The sequence below is a fragment of the Palaemon carinicauda genome, chromosome 18 (genome assembly GCF_036898095.1).
Source record: "Palaemon carinicauda isolate YSFRI2023 chromosome 18, ASM3689809v2, whole genome shotgun sequence".
Taxonomy (NCBI): Eukaryota; Metazoa; Arthropoda; class Malacostraca; order Decapoda; family Palaemonidae; genus Palaemon; species Palaemon carinicauda.
Window position 1 is genome coordinate 109,562,198 of NC_090742.1, and position 16,606 is coordinate 109,578,803.

The window sequence follows — 16,606 nt, forward strand, 5'->3', positions numbered from 1 at the left end:
GGGATGGTGATAAGAGAAGTTAAGCGATGTACGAAAGATGGCATAGAGAAGAGAACAAGAGAATGAGACACAAGCAAATGGAAGAGTGAAGTGGAATGCATGGAAAGTCTAATTCTGTATAAAAACTGGAAAAGTGAAATCAAGGAGGAGGAAGTATATGACAACACATTTTCGTCAATTTTATTATTCGGAGCAAGGAAAAACACATTGGGCTTGAATATAAAAAAAACAGATACCAAGATGGAAATATAAACTGTGTATTCTGTGATGTAGAAGAAAATGCTAACCACTTTATGCTATTTTGTCCACAGTATAGTGACATAAGAATAAAAGCAATTGAGCTCCAACAACCATACGAAGAAGATAGTGCACAAACAGTTGGAAAATTCATTTTTTGTGAAGAAAATGTTGAAAATAAGAAAAGTGTACTACAACAAATGTGGATGAAGAGAGAAAAACTAATGAAAATAAGGAACACACAAATTTCACAAAATTAAAAGAGATAGAGGCGCCGTTACAAAGGCGAAGCCTCAACGTGAATCTGATCTGACTTGAGAGCAACGAGGAATCCTGCCTTGATCCCTTTTCTCCTTATGTAATTAGAATTCGTGTTTGTATTTTCAATTGGGATTTGGGATAAAAATATCGTTCTGTGCAATCGTTTGAAAGCTACTAATATACCTAGTATACTCTCCAATACTATGTTTAATCCGGGCTGCTTAAGGCGTTCAATTTGTGTTGGCAGTAATGTGATAACACTCAGACTATTTGGATCGAGGCCCATAACCTTAGAAGATAGAATGTTCAAGTTGCTACCATGTTATAAACGTAGTTATAATCACCAGATAAGAACAGTGAAGTGGTTTTCAACAACTCATGTCTTACCCACCGATAAATCCAAAGCAAGAGGGGACCGGAACCCTTTTGGCACTCCAAAGTCCACCAAGTCCACTCTGTATTATATAGCAGCTCTAGGCGTAGCCACATTAGGCTTAAGCTATGCAGCAGTACCGCTCTACAGGATATTTTGCCAGGTATGATTAATGTCTTTAAAAATTATGAGAGAATTGGGTAAATATATTATACCTTAATTTCTAGCCAAATACATGAACCATATATTTTTCGGTAAAGTTTTACTGTATTACAGATTCTGATTTCGACCAGAAAATATATGTTTTCCTGTATTAAATAACGTGACTTGACCGAATTTGACCTTCATTTCAACCGCAAACCAACAGTTCAAACAATTTGACTAACTTTAGGTAGCCAACCTGGTTGCTGTTATTACAGATAAAATGAAGGTGAAAACCTGTTAAATCATGTTATTTTCTACAGGAAAACATATATTTTCTGTTAAAATCTTTAAATATAATGTCTTTTATTATACATATTTTGTTAAAATGCTTAAATATAATGACTTGTTCAAATTCCGTGTCATTTCACTCACGCATGTACTGAAAACGGTAACATTAGCAACGTTACCAATGATACACAGCATTACCAACGTTACGGTGGCACTGCTAATGTTAGCAATGCTACGGTAATATTATCATGTGTATTTTAAAGAATTTTTCTATATACCCTTTACACAATATATAAAAAAGTACATAAAGGGTACAGAACCTAACAAACCCACCTAACCTAACCTAGAAGTTCCCAGGTCACAAACCCAATATAATGCCCTTTGTTATATATATCATGTTAATTCATATCACTTCACTCACGTTACGATAACGTTAGTACTGTTACGATAACATATCTAATGGTTCTTATTCTACCATTAGCTCGCTTCGCTCGCATGAAAATAAAACATTAAGCTCGTATGTTCTGGCAAGCGGTAATGTTGAGCTGCGCACGCTAACATTAGCAATGTTAAATATAATGGTTCTTGTTCCTCGCTTACGTTCACAGGAAAATAAAACATCAACCTCGTATGCACTGGCAAGCGGTAATGCTGAGTTCTGCACTCTAACAAAATATAGTAAAACTAACACATTAAAGTTAAAGAAATTAATGACTTACTTTTATGACCGTGACAACCTAACTTGTGGGTCACGGGGGTGAAGTCTGTGGCATCTTAACTGCTTTGCCTTAGTTTAGTAATGCACTTGGAACACTGTAAAAGTTGGTATATTACATTATGAGATTTAAGAAAATTACCAACCTTGGAATTCATCAAAATACTTTCAAGTATGGATTACTGAAGTCGTTACAATTTTTTAAAACTTTGATCGTAAAATAGGCAAAACGACGTCACTTGAATTAACAAAGACCTGACTTGGGCAAAGGTTTCCACAGAAAAGGGTTTGTTGGAAGGTGGGGCTAGGGAAATATTAACCCCCCTGTGCAAACTTCAGATACGTATGGGTTCGTGATTGGATAACGGAAAAGCAACGGAGTGTAGAGAGTAAACATGAATGAACCAGAATGGGAAACTTGTCCAGAGCAAGTATTTATGTGAAATCTGGGAGTGACAAGGTAAAAACAAAATGTATAAAAGTGAAATAGAAAGATAAAATGGAGTGTATGATAAATAATATTTGATGGGTACATAAAATGAGGTGATTTTATAAGGTATCAGATAATAAAACGAGTAATACTGGGGTCAAACGTAATATGTATACGAGGGTATTACATAACTGATCAAGTAATAGACTTGACAGAGTTGTTAGAGAAGAGGAATAGTTACATTTCATGACTAGAGAAGAAGAAATCCTATTGGTGGAGTCTCTGTGCAGGGAGGCGGGGTTTTTGCGCAGAAGGTCGAAACCTGCTATGTACAAACGAACGAACGGGAGCGACTACAACTGGCAAGTAGAATGAGAAAAATTAAATGAAAAACACTGTCAATGTTAGCATGTTATGCTAACATTTGATCTACATCACACGTTGGCAGTACTGGTTACCGTATTTTTTCATGAAATATAGCCTTTGCAATAGCGCTTCCAAAGTTTATCCAGTTATACTGTTTTGTCTTTTCCTCCGTATATTATACATCCAAGAAGGTAATTTTTAGAGAAGAAGAGGCTTTTTTTACGTTTATATATCGTTTCCCCAGTATGTTTGCCCCACCCAAAAACCCCGAGTTCCCACTGGGGCTCCCCCATTATCGTAGGATATACTGTAGATATATATATATATTTCTAAAACTATTCATTTGCGACGGGAATGAGTGTCATTTTCGAAGAGAGCTTAATTTTTTCCTAGGTTACATTGCCCTGTAATACAGTAAAATAATACTTATTTTTCCTACTCGCTATCTTGTGTTTTATGCATTTCTGACAGTGATTATTGGGGCCAAACACACGCTCACAAGTTTTTGGGGTGTATGTATGATAGCGGCCACCTGTATGCATTATTATGGCTAACAGAATACGACAATGTAACGGGGGTTGCAGGAAAGCATCATCCCCCCCCATAGGTAAGTAGGTAAGGAAATGGCTTGTAGGTTAGGTTAGGCGGGAAAGTATAATTGTTCCGTAACCGAAATACAAACCACGCTATTTAATATGGGTATTACTTTCGGCGTAGCTGAAATGACGAGCCATTAGAATTTTAATGAGGGTTTACTACCCCCTCGCTAGTTAGCGAGGGGGTAGGGAGGGGTAGCTAGCTACCCCTCCCCCCCTCACACACCTGTGACCAGCTCACTTTGCTTTTGGCTCGGGTGATTAACAGACGTGTCTGCTCCCACCCCCGCTTATTGACAGCCTTTGATCTTGTTTTGCTTTTTCTTTTCAGTGTGCTTGGAAGTTGGCCTCTACTATGCGGAAGTGTCCTGGATTACCTGACCGCCCTTGTGGTACATATATGTCGGCGGTCGAAACGGACCCTCACACCTTATGTCCTTTTTGCAGGGGCCAACGGTGTGACAGAGATAAAGTGTGTAGTGAGAGTAGGGAGTGGTGTACCTCCCAGTGGGAGAGGTTTTCCCGGCGCCGGAAGAAGTCCAAACGGGATATTTCTCCTTCAAGAGTTTCCTTGAAGAAGGAAATTTCCAAGGACTCTTCTTCTGTAGCCCGAACCTCCTCCAAAGCTCCCACTCAATCGGTCTCTCCCGAGAGACCGTCGAGTGGTAGCGTAGGTCATACTTATGTTGATCGACCTCGGGGTTCGGGAGAGGGAGTTGCCTCCCATATCGAGGCAGCTCCTCCTCCTCCCCCGGGGGAGGATATTTCTGATAACAATGTTGCTAATGATGATTTGTTACAGCTTTGGGGTTCCTTGGGGCTTAAGGGTTTGCCCTCCAAGGAAGCCGTGTTTGACATAATCAGGTTGGGGGCTGCTGTCAAACAGTTGCCGGCGGTAGCAGAGGTTGATCCTCTGTCTATTGTCGACGTTGTTGTGGCAGGGCCTTCCGACGAGTTAGGTTAAACCCCTGCTTTGGTCCCTGATGCAGCTGAAGGCTTAGTTCCCCCCTCCGAACATCCTTCGAGGGAGGAGCTAAGTCCAACGGTCTCTCCTGCAGGTGATTCTCCCCCTCGGGGGAGTTCACTGACAGAGACTCTTCTTTTGAGGACTGATGATGGTCTGTCTGCCGCCCCCAGAGGACGTATCAGACGGAAGGCGCCTTCTCCTCACAAGAGAGTTAGGAGGCGCCTCTTCGGTTCTTCACCTTCGCAGTCCCCCGCAGAGGATCCTCCCAGCCGTGCACCGACCGTTGCAGTTGCATCCCTGGACCTCCTTGCTGATCGTTCATGATCTTCTTCGCCTGCCAGACCTTCGGACCTGCCATCTCCGTTCCTGGCTGCTGACGCACTGTGGGCGCCCACGCACTCCGTTATCCAACGGGCTTCGGTCCCTTCGGGGCAAAAGGGGCTTTCTCACATTGTGAGTAAGTCCCTCAAGTGCCAGGTATCCCCTGCGCGCCAATGTTCTCCTGCGCGCAAGCGCTTGCCTGCTGTGAAGTCTTCTCACTGTAGACCTTCACCTTCAGAGACAACGCCCCAGCGACCTCCTGCAGCTGAGACTACGCGCCAGCGCTCTCCTGTTCGCCAGCGCACAACTGCGCGCCCACGATTTCCTGCGCGCCCTAATCTGGATGCGCGCCACGCGCGCCCACGATCTCCTGCTCGCCAGCGTTTGCCTGCGTGCCAACGTTCGTCTGCACGCCCACGATCTCCGGATCTGGGCGCAGGAGGGAAGAACCTTGCTTCTCCTTCCCTTCAGCGATCTCCTACGCGCCGTCGGACCTCGCCTGCTCGTCAGCCATTGCCTACTGCGCGAACCAGGGAAGATCCTATTGCGTGAGTGCCAGCGCGATTCCCATAGGGAAGCACAACGCGAGCCACTGCGCGAGCCTACAGGAACGAGAGCTGCCAGGTCATCATCCTCACGTCCCCCCCCCAAGCGCAGACCAGCACGCTCGCAGGAGGGAGGGAAGTGTCCAGATAGGTCCAGGAACCAACCTTCTTCTTCTTCCCTTTCTTTTCAGGCAGGCCCAGTTGTCGTTTCTACTCCGAAGGATCACCCGATCCCCCTCCCTCCAAAGGGAGTCTGACAGCACAGCTGTCAGTAAGCAGCCATGGTTCGGGTCCCTCATCAGAGCTGTCGTGCAGGTTGTCAAAGTGTCAAACCTGCCTTCGCTGAGATGGGCCTCAAATCAATGGCGGCTCTGACCCCACTGAAGAGGAAGAGAGGAGTAGAAGTCTTGGTAACTTCTCCAAGGGTCAAGCTGGCTCCTCGGACATCCTTGAGGAAGGCTTCCTCCCCCCCTCAGACTTTCTCTCCCTCTTCTGTGGACGAGGATTTTCTGTCCTCAGGGGAATCTTCCAAGGTGAGGCGTTCTCCCATCGCACCAATGGGAGAAACCCCGCCTCGTGCAGGAGAATCGTCCCGGTTTGAGGCGGGGAAGAGCCCTCAGACGTCGTTGTTGGAGTCCTGTATTCCTCCCAGGAGGGAACCTAAGGACTCCAAGACAGTACCCAAGTCATCCTCAAGAATTCGCCCGGAGCCAACAAGACCCGCAGAGAACGTCCACGTGTCCCCCCAAGAAGAGCCTTTGGGGACGGGAGACTTTGCTGCCAGTTCCCCAGGAGGGGAGCCACAGGAGTCAGAGCATGCCTTCTGGCAGTTTCTGACCCTGATGAGGCATTCGCCTCTGCGCCCCGCGCCGACAGTCCCCTCACAGGATTCCACGCGTCGCCCTCTTGCTCTCCAGCGATCACCAGCTCGCCAGCGATCACAGACGCATCAACATTCGCCTGCTCGTCAGCGATCTCCTGCGCGTCAACGGTCACCTGAACATCGGCGATCTCCAGGCCGCCCGCGTGACCTATCGCCTGCGCGCAAGCGTTCTCCAACGCGCCGTCGCCCAGAGGATCTGGAGGGACATGGGTCGCCTTCTGTTAGCTCGCCCTCGCGCGGTCATTCACCTACGCGGTCTACGCGCTATTGCTCGCCAGCGCGCCATCGCTCGCCTACGCGCCAGCGTTCACCAGCGCACCACCGATCGCCTGCTCGCAATCGCTCTCCCACGCGCTACAGGTCTCCTGAACAACGTCGTCAGCGGTCATCGGAGCGTTCTCGTTCGCCCACCCGTCAACGCGCTCCCTCGCCGACGCGCCAACGCATTCGTTCACCAGCTCGCCCACGCGCTCGTTCGCCTGTACGCCCTCGCGCCCACTCACCGGCGCGCCGGTGCGACCACCGTTCGCGTCGCATTTCGCAGCCCGTGACAGCAGCAGGAACGCGTGTCGCCAGACTGCAATCAGGATCGCCTCCACCAAAGCGCAGGACTCTTGTGCAGGATAGGGAAGACACTTCAGAGAGGTCAGTGCAACTTTCTTCCCCTTTTCCTTTTCAGGCAAGTCCAGTGGTGTCCACTCCGAAGGATCGCCCGATCCCCTTCCCTCCAGCGGGAATTTCGGACTCTGTGTCCGTGGAGCGGCAGACTTGGTTTGGTCCTCTGATGCGGGCGTTAGTGAAGGCTATGAAGCCGGCACTCGCCGATCAAGGACACAAGCCAACGGCTACCTCGCCCCCGCTGAAGTGAAGGAGAGGAGTGGACGTCGTTGTGACTTCCCCCAGGGAGAAGTTGGTTCCTAAGAGGTCTGTCAGGAAGGCCCGATCCCCTTCGCAGGCGTTTTCTCCTTCTCCCGTGGACGAGGCTAGGCCGTCCTCGGGTGAGTCCAGTGAGGTGATAGTCTCCCCCTCGGCACTAAGGGGGGAGCCTTCTCCTCATGGAGGAGAATCGTCTCGCGCGGAAGGTGCTCTCCGAACCTCTTTGTTGGGATCCTGTATCCCTCTCAGGAGGGAACCCAAGGACTCCAAGACAATCCCGAAGTCGTCTTCAAGGATTCGCCAGGAACCCGCTGCTCCCCGGGAGAACGTTCACGCTTCGCCCCAGGAAGAGATTCCGGGGACGGGAGACTTAGCTGCCAGTCCGCAAGGAGGAGACCAGCAGGAGTCTGAGCATGCCTTCTGGCAGGTCCTGAGCCTGATGAGGCAACTCAACGGGTTCATGGACCCCGTAATCGTCCCCCGAGAAGGCAAGGACACGGTCCTGGACCAGGTGTTCGATGTTCAGAAGCCCCCTAAGACCAGTGCGGCTCTGCCCTGGTCTCGGAGGTTGAAGAGTGCCAGAGCCAGGGCCAATGCCCAACTTGCGACTCTTGCTTCCTCCAGTCGTTCCTCTGCCGGGAACAAACTCATCCCACCTCCTCGTCTCCAGCAGAGGAGGTATTTTGAGATCTTGGGTGAGTCTAGTCTCGCTCTTCCTCTCCATCATTCCGTAGAAGAGCTGGCTAAGGGAGTTCCTCTCGAGAAGCTCTCCGCCCGGCAGGTGACGTTCTCGGCGTCGGAGATCCTGAGCCATGAGAAGGTCGCGAAGTGCGCCATGCAGGCCACTTCGTGGCTGGATATATGGCTAGGGACTCTGGGCATCCTATTGCGCTCCGAGGACTTGTCTAAGGAGACCAATAGGAAGGCCCTGGAGACCTTCTTACTCTCGGGCACCCGCTCCATCGAGTTCCTGGCACACCAGGTCACCACCCTGTGGGCCAACTCGGTATTGAAGCGGCGCGATGCGGTGACCGAGAAGTTCCACCCGAAGGTCCCTGCCGTGGATGTCTGTAGGCTGAGACATGCTTCCCTCCTTGGGGAGGATCTGTTGGAGCCACAGGATATGGAACGAACAGCTGAGAGATGGAGGAAATCTAGCCAGGACTCCCTCCTCCATAGGGCCCTTACAGCTCGGCCCTATAAGCCTCCAGCTCCGCCGCAACAGCAGCAGCAGCCTCGCAAGGCACCGAAGCAGGCACCGGCAGCTAAGAAAGTGGTGTCTAAGCCCCAGCCCTTTCCAGCCAAGGTCAAGAGGGGCGGTAAGTCCTCCAGGGGAGGCAAGGCTCCTAGAGGGAGCGGCCGCGGCCGCAAACACTAGGAGTGGCAATCCCCCCGCGTGTCCACCTGTGGGGGGATGCCTTCGACGTTGCGTGCACAGGTGGCAGCAACACGGGGCCGATGCTTGGACGGTTTCTGTGATCGACCAAGGCTATCGCGTCCCATTCATAACATCTCAACCTCCCCTGACAGCGAATCCAGTGTCGTTGAGCTCCTATGCCAGACTTCATGTGCACACTGGATCTAAAGGACGCGTACTTCCAGATCCCAATCCATCCGTCTTCCAGGAAGTACTTGAGATTCTGCCTAGACGACAAGATCTACCAGTTCAAGGGGCTGTGTTTCGGTCTCTCCACAGCACCTCAGGTGTTCACCAGAGTGTTCACCCTGATTTCATCTTGGGCGCACAGGAACGGCATCCGTCTCCTTCGTTATCTGGACGACTGGCTGATCCTAGCAGACTCGTAGTCGACCCTTCTTCGGCACCGAGACAGGCTTCTGGGTCTTTTCCAGGATCTGGGGATCGTGGTAAACCTTGAGAAGTCCTCTCTGCAGCCGTCCCAACGACTGGTTTATCTAGGTATGTTGATAGACACCAATCTCCACAAAGCCTTTCCATCAGACGACAGGATAGCAAGGCTTAGGAGGGTGGCGGAACCCTTCCTCAGGCGAGAAGAGCTTCCCGCCCAATCGTGGTTGCGTCTCTTAGGTCACCTGTCCTCCCTGGCTCGTCTGGTTCCAAACGGCCGCCTCAGGATGAGATCCCTGCAGTGGCGGCTCAAGTCCCGGTGGAATCAAGGGTCCGATTCCCCAGACATACAGGTCCCAATAGGATCTTTGGAACGGACGGACCTGCGGTGGTGGCTGGTCGACGAGAACCTGCGAAAGGGAGTGAGTCTTCTCGTCCTCCCCCCGGAATTGACACTGTTTTCGGACGCGTCAAAAGAAGGGTAGGGGGCGCACGTTCTGAACCAGAGGACCTCAGGCCTTTGGTCAGAATCAATAAAGTGCCTGCACATCAACCTGCTAGAGTTGAAGGCCGTCTTTCTGGCTCTTCAACAGTTCCAACGGACCCTGCCGGGTCACTCCATGGTGGTGATGAGGGACAGCACCACGGTAGTGGCTTATATCAACAAGCAGGTAGGCACTTTTTCGCAGCAGCTATCCCATCTTGCAGTAGATTCTGAGGTGGACCGAAGTCCACTCGATAATACTATCAGCTCGCTTCATTCCTGGCAAGAGGAATGTGCTCGCCGACAGTCTGAGCAGGGCTTCGCAGATAGTGAGTACCGAGTGGTCTTTGGATCCTCAGATAGCCAACAAAGTCTTGACTTTGTGGGTTTCCCAGACCGTGGACCTGTTCGCGACAGCGTTGAATTTCAAGCTGCCTCTGTACTGCTCCCCAGTCCCGGACACCAAGGCTCTCTGGCAAGATGCTATCCAGCAACGGTGGGACAACATCGACGTGTACGCCTTCCCACCGTTCTGTCTGATGAGAAGGGTGCTCAACAGGACCAGACTATCGGTCAACTGTTCGATGACTCTGGTAGCTCCGCTATGGCATCACGCGGAATGGTTCCCGGACCTTCTGCAGCTCCTGACAGAGCTCCCGAGAGAACTTCCTCCACGACGCGAGCTTCTCAGACAACCCCACTCCAACATCCCTCACAAGGCCATGGCCTCGCTTCGGCTTCACGCCTGGAGACTGTCCAGCGTCTCCTCACGGAGAGAGGCTTTTCGCAACAGGTTGCGGAGAGAATGTCTCGGCACCTGCGGGAGTCTACCAGGCGAAGTGGAGAGTCTCTTGTGGTTGGTGTCGTGGGAGGGGTATCTCTCCACTCGATGCCACTATTCCAGCAATAGCGGAGTTCCTCGTATATCTGCGGGAGGAAATGCGCCTTTCTGTCTCGGCAGTGAAAGGCTATCACTCAGCCTTAAGCTTGGCTTTCAGGCTGAAAGGCGTGGACATTTCTTCCTCGCTAGAACTCTCTCTACTCATACGGAGCTATGAGCTTAACTGCCCCCAGTCGGAAGTGAGACCTCCTCCTTGGAACGTGGTTCGGGTCCTCAGGGCTCTTAAGGGACCTCCCTTCGAACCATTACGCCAGGCCTCTGATTGCCACCTATCTTGGAAGACGGCTTTCCTGCTCGCTTTGGCTTCGGCCAAGCGAGTTAGTTAACTTCATGGTCTCTCGTACGACATCGCCCATTCAAGGGGATGGGGGGAGGTAACGTTCAGGTTCGTCCCTGAGTTTGTTGCCAAGACTCAGAATCCTGGAGTGCCGGATCCATGATTCGACTCTTTCAGGATCGCGAGTCTCCGTTCTGTAACAAGCGACCCAGACCAGCTGCTACTATGTCCAGTGAGGTGTCTGAGGTATTACTTGAAGAGAACAGCTACAGTCCGTCCTCAAGTGCGAGCATTGTTTGTAAGCACAGGCAGGACGAAGAGGAGGGTCACCAGGAACACCATCTCGGCTTGGATTCGAAGGGTTATCCACCACGCCTTGAATCCAGACCCTCCTCCGTCATGTCGCCCGAGGGCACACGACGTCAGGGGCGTTGCTACGTCCCTGGCCTTCAAGAGAAACTTCTCTGTGACGCAGGTGCTTCAAGCTGGGGTCTGGAAGCGTCAGACGACCTTCACAGCCCACTACCTGCAGGACGTGACCCACAGGAGCCTCGATACGTTTTCTATCGGCCCTGTGGTGGCTGCACAACAGCTGGTCTAACCTGAGGCTCCTTTATGGACAAGTAGCAGTAGGTTGAGGGCGTTGTTACCTGGTTTTAGTCTGCGTGAATGAAAGAGTATGTCTGACCCTTACTTCTTTCTTCATTCTCCCCTCTCTTGGGAAGCAGCATCCTGGGCTTCGCATAGCTGACCTCGACCTCTGCAGGTAACCCATGCTTCCTTGTGCTCCTAGTATTAAGCTTAATACTGTCGCGTCCCCAATACCCTGACGAGGTGGTATTGGGAACGTCCTATCCTAGATTCCTATTTAAAGGTCTCAAGGTCAACTTCATAGGACGAGTCACACTTTCCTCCACACACAACTTATGTAGGCCACTCGTTCCTAGCGAAGCAAGGAACTTGAGAGGTGCAGGGGCTCCTCCTCTCAAGTGCTACTCACTGGGAGGCGGAGTCCCCGGGCAAAGCCAAAGTCAGTAAGGCTGGGGACTTTCCACCCTTCCTAAGGGGTAAGTCACCCAATGTAAATAGCGTGGTTTGTATTTCGGTTACGGAACAAATGACAAATTCGGAGATAATTTGTATTTTTCCTAACCATACAAACCTTAGCTATTTACACATATTTGCCCGCCAGCCCTGGCCCCCAAGTCAAGTCCTACCTCTAAGTGAAGTGAAGCAAATCACCGGTGGGTGGGGGGGAGGGGTAGCAAGCTATCCCTTCCCCTACCCCCGCTAACTAGCGCGGGGTAGTTAACCCTCGTTAAAAACTATTGTCTCGTCATTTCAGCTACGCCGAAAGGTAAACCCAATGTAAATAGCTAAGGTTTTTATGGTTAGGAAAAATACAAATTATCTCCGAATTTGTCATGTTACCTCAGCTCCCTTACAGGACAAGTAGCAGTCGGTTGAAGGAAGTTGTTACCCTCTTTTATTCTGGGATGAATGGACAGAATGATTTGCCCTTTCTTCCTTCATCTTCCCCTATCTTGGGGCCCAGTATCTGGAGAACTCTGCAAGCTGGCCTATCTCTAACTGTAGGTAATAACCCATTTCCCTTGTGTAGCCTGAAATATGTTATATGTTTTGTTATGTCCCCTTTCTTCCTGCGAGGGGGAGTCGCACAATGTCTAAGTTTAGAAAGAGGAGTGTTACTCATTCCAATTTTCTTACCTGGTCAAGTCACAGTGCTAAGTTTCCACACATTCACCACTATTGCCTTGGTCGTCAACTTTAGGGTTTTATACCGAGAGTTTGCAAGGTGACACAATACTCCTCTAACGCTTGCACAAGCTTAAGAGTCTTACCCGAGGTCAAGTTCCCAGCAAGTGGGGTTTTAGACTTCCACTCAACTAAGGGTGAGTCTCCACAGTAAAGAGCTAATGGTTTATATTTGTGTAGGAACAAAAGATAAATTTGGAAGTAATTTGTATTTTTCCTTACCATACTAACCTGAGCTCTATACTCATACTTGTTCTGCCATCTCCTATCCCCTTAGAAAGTACTGCCTGCAATCAAAAGTGGATAAATAGACTAGTGTGTGAGCAGGGTGGTTGGTCTATCCCCTGCTAATCTCCGCTACCTATCAGCAGGTTGTATACCTTGTATAAAAAGTTTATGGGCAGTTTCCGGCTTTGTCAGAACAGCATATCCATAGTAAAGAATTAAGGTTTGTACAGTTAGGAAAAATACAAATTACCTTAAGATTTGTCATTTTGAAATGCCTGAATTAAATTTGATTGTAGAGTAATTTTTGTTTTTATCTTAATTAGGCTAAATACAGAATTCATTAGTATGGTGAAAGCATTGCTTTTATAACTCAAATCTTTATAGAATGTATTGCAGATTAATTTTTCAGGCATATAGCTATGGTGGTACAACTCAGAAAGGTCATGATAGCGAGAAAGTTGAATCAATGCAGAAGGTAGAAGATAGAGTTATTACGGTACGCTTCAATGCAGACACTGCAGCCTCCATGACTTGGAATTTTAAGCCTCAGCAATCTGAAATTAAGGTAGTTATATCTTCGTAAAAAGTGAAGTTTTTTAGCACTAGTCTGTCTTGCTTTTATTGATTTTTTTTTTTCAGTTTGGAGCTTAAATGTGGCATTTGAAATTGATAAAAATATTATATGGGTCCAGCATACTGTCACGTTTCGTAAGGACCAAATATGCTCAGTATTATTAAAAAACTTTACCTTAACATAATTTATGTAGCTCTAAATCTCCAAACCCACCCAAAAATACAGTATACAATTTATCTAGCCATAAATCTCCAAACCAACTAAAAAATTTAACCACATTGACAACCCAGCTGCCTCCTATTTTCTCCCCCCAGTTGGCAACACTTCTGACTGAACCCGCTCTCCACCCCCTGAGAAAATCAGTTGTTTACTAGCGCTCGTGTTGTAAACATCATGGTCGCTCTGTTAAGTTTCCAATCTTTTTAGCCCAGAAAGAGCTTTTATTCTTCAGTGTTTGATGGCTAGTTTAACAGCCAATCAGCATTTTTAATGTTTTTGGTAATATCAACGATCGGCATCTTCATTAATTTTGGTGATTTTTGTGTAACCCAGATTTGGATTTTCTCTTCATCATAGAGTCTCAGGAGAATTCTGCCATCCCTCCTTCGAATCCAGCCAGGAGCTGTTTTTCATTTGGTTTCAGGATGAATTACAGGGAATGTTACCCTCATGACAATTGTATTAGTTGTAGCAGTAAGGTATAGGATTTGATTATCAATTGTGATTTGTGTAAGTCATGGTCTTATAGTAAAATGGCTACTTACGTGAAACATATGAAGTCTTTGCAGCACAAGAGGGCTCAAAAGGAATAGGAAGTCAAATGTTAAGTCCTTAGTGAGTAATGATTTTTCAATATTAATCTTACCCGATAATCATGTAGCTGTCAACTCTGTTGCCCGACAGAAATCTACGGTCGGGATACGCCAGCGATCGCTATACAGGTGGGGGTGTACACAACAGCGCCATCTGTGGTCAGGTACTCCAGTACTTCTTGTCAACACCACCTCAATTTTTCCTCTGTCGTGCCACCGGCTAGACCTACATGGATACGCTGTTGATTCTGGAGTTATTGTTCACGATTTGGTGATGTATTTGCTCTAGAGTTTAGCCTTCGCTATTCAGGAAGCTTTATCATTAGCTTAGCAAGTTTTTGGAATTAATTTGATTTAATTTTTTATTTAATTTTGGTGACGAAGAGAGTATGAACTCTCTTTCACTTTTAAATGGCCGACCCTTCCCTTAGACGGAAGTGTTGGTGTCGAAGAGAGTATAGACTCTCTTTCTTAATTTTGCTTAACAAAGTTATAGATTTATTTTATATCTCTCCGCCTTTTATAGGCCTCTTCGATTAACTTCCTTTTATTATAAACTTATTAAAATTAATTTTTATGTTTGTTTATATGCGACCTTTCCTAATAGTAGGCGGTCTTTTCTTGGAACCGAAGTTAATTAACATTGAGCCCGTCATTTCCTTTTTACCTGTTAACATATTATGCTATTTTAATGTTTTTGAAAGAATTTCTTTGATAGTCTCGTACTGTTTTCAAAGTTGAACTAACGTTTTGTTTTGTCTCTGCAGTTGTTGACGTTCAGAACGTTCAACTTGCGCTCTATCGTTACGATAGAGAGAGAGTATTCACGGTTTCACGTTGCAGTAAGAGTAAACCGATTCTAGCGTTTTGTTCATTCTTTCTTAGCTTAAATGGTTTTAATTCTAATAAAGGAACTTTTTATTTGGGAAATCTTTCAGTTGTTTTCCTTTAACAATAATATGTTTTAACGATATATATAATTGGGCTCATCTCTCAGGTTCTAAGTCAAGAGAGAGAGAGAGAGAGATAGAGACGGAGGGAGAGAGAGGAGGATAAACGTTTCGTTCAAGCGGGTAACGTTGTTATCGTTTTTGCTCTTCTCCCTAGTCTCTTTAGGGGAAGAAGGTAAACGTTTCTAGAGTTTTATTCTTGTTCCCAGGCTTTATGCGGTGAGAGATTTTAAACGTAGTTTATTTGATCTAGTGTTTAGTCTCTTTTCCAGCCACTGAATTATTTATCTTTCATTATGTTTTTCTGTTACATTGTAATACTGTTTTCGCAATTACTAACTTTTAATGAAGGATAGAATTGCGTGTTTCAGGTACAAACCACTTAAAGTTTCGAGTTCAGTGAAATAAGTGCAAACAGAAAATCAAAAGTGATAAAGTGATAAGCGCAAAGTGTTACAGTGTTGCGTTCGAGGGTTCGTCTGTTCGTGCCAGTTGTTCGCCTAGTCTGGGACCTCTTACAAGCTCCCAAGCCCAGGGGAGAAGTAACGTCGAAGGACTTATGGGTTCATCAGGCCTTGATCGACGAACAGACGTTTCCCTCCGTGGTTTCGGGTGTAACCAACTCATGTAGCCGACGTGATCACCCCACCCACACAAAGACGAGAGAGCCCATTTATTCCTCGTCTGCGGAAGAGGTTTCTCGCAGAAACCATGGACCAAATCTTGCAGCTTTTAAGTGCAAGTCGGTCCCTTCCGCGCAAGTCCAACTCCTAGGTGTAGCCATTAGCACTGGGTCAGTTCGGACTTGCTGCAGTACGACAACTGCACACCTCCCAGAGAGGCAAGGTGGTACCGCAACAGGCAGTAACTCCGTCTGTTGCCGCACCAGCTGTTTTAGACCCTCAGTCTCAACAGACAGTAGCTCCGTTTGTTGTTGTCTTTCATAGACCCTAGTGGTCCATGCTGCAGACTATACAGTCTCAGCTTGCTCCTTCATACAGGAGTATCATGCTGGAAGGTTGACAATGTAGCCTGTTAACCTACAACCCGCCGAGGTTGTGCGCTCAGCAGATACTGCGGCTGCCTGCTCCCACCCTCCACCTGTGAGAGCTCCACCTCCGATGCGCAGTCCACCCTGCCAGACGCATGTTCTTGCTGCGCCTCCTGCTTTCATGCGTGAGTTGCCGCATCGGGAGTTGCCGGGTTCCAGCACTATGAGGCAACCTCCTCAACCCATGAGGCAGGAGCCTCATGCTATGCGGCAACCTCCTCTACCCATGAGGAAGGAGCCTCATGCTATGAGGAGCCTCATGCTATGCGGCATCCTCCTCAACCCATGAGGCAGGAGCCTCATGCTATGCGGCAACCTCCTCTACCCATGAGGCAGGAGCCTCATGCTATGCGACATCCTCCTCAAACCATGAGGCAGGAGCCTCATGCTATGCGGCATCCTCCTCAACCCATGTGGCAGGAGCCTCATGCTATGAGGAGCCTCATGCTATGCGGCATCCTCCTCAACCCATGAGGCAGGAGCCTCATGCTATGAGGAGCCTCATGCTTTGCGGCATCCTCCTCAATCCATGAGGCAGGAGCCTCATGCTATGCGGCAACCTCCTCTACCCATGAGGCAGGAGCCTCATGCTATGCGGCATCCTCCTCAACCCATGAGGCAGGAGCCTCATGCTATGCGGCATCCTCCTCAACCCCTGAGGCAGGAGCCTCATGCTATGAGGAGCCTCATGCTATGTGGCATCCTCCTCAAACCATGAGGCAGGAGCCTCATGCTATGCGGCAA

The 16,606-nt window shown here is 48.3% G+C and overlaps 1 protein-coding gene across 2 annotated transcripts in view; it reads left to right on the top strand.

Moving 5' to 3' along the window:
- Positions 1 to 552: 552 nt before the first annotated feature.
- Cox11 (Cytochrome c oxidase copper chaperone COX11) overlaps positions 553 to 16,606 on the top strand; it is a 61,220-nt gene continuing 45,166 nt past the window's right edge. Inside the window, exons 1-2 of one of the 2 annotated variants that reach the window (XM_068391498.1) lie at positions 557 to 1,034; positions 12,885 to 13,040. In XM_068391498.1, the coding sequence (XP_068247599.1) occupies positions 702 to 1,034; positions 12,885 to 13,040 (489 nt within the window). In that variant the 5' untranslated portion in view covers positions 557 to 701. Of the gene's footprint in view, positions 1,035 to 12,884; positions 13,041 to 16,606 lie in introns of both variants that reach the window. The other variant, XM_068391499.1, reaches the window with a different exon arrangement.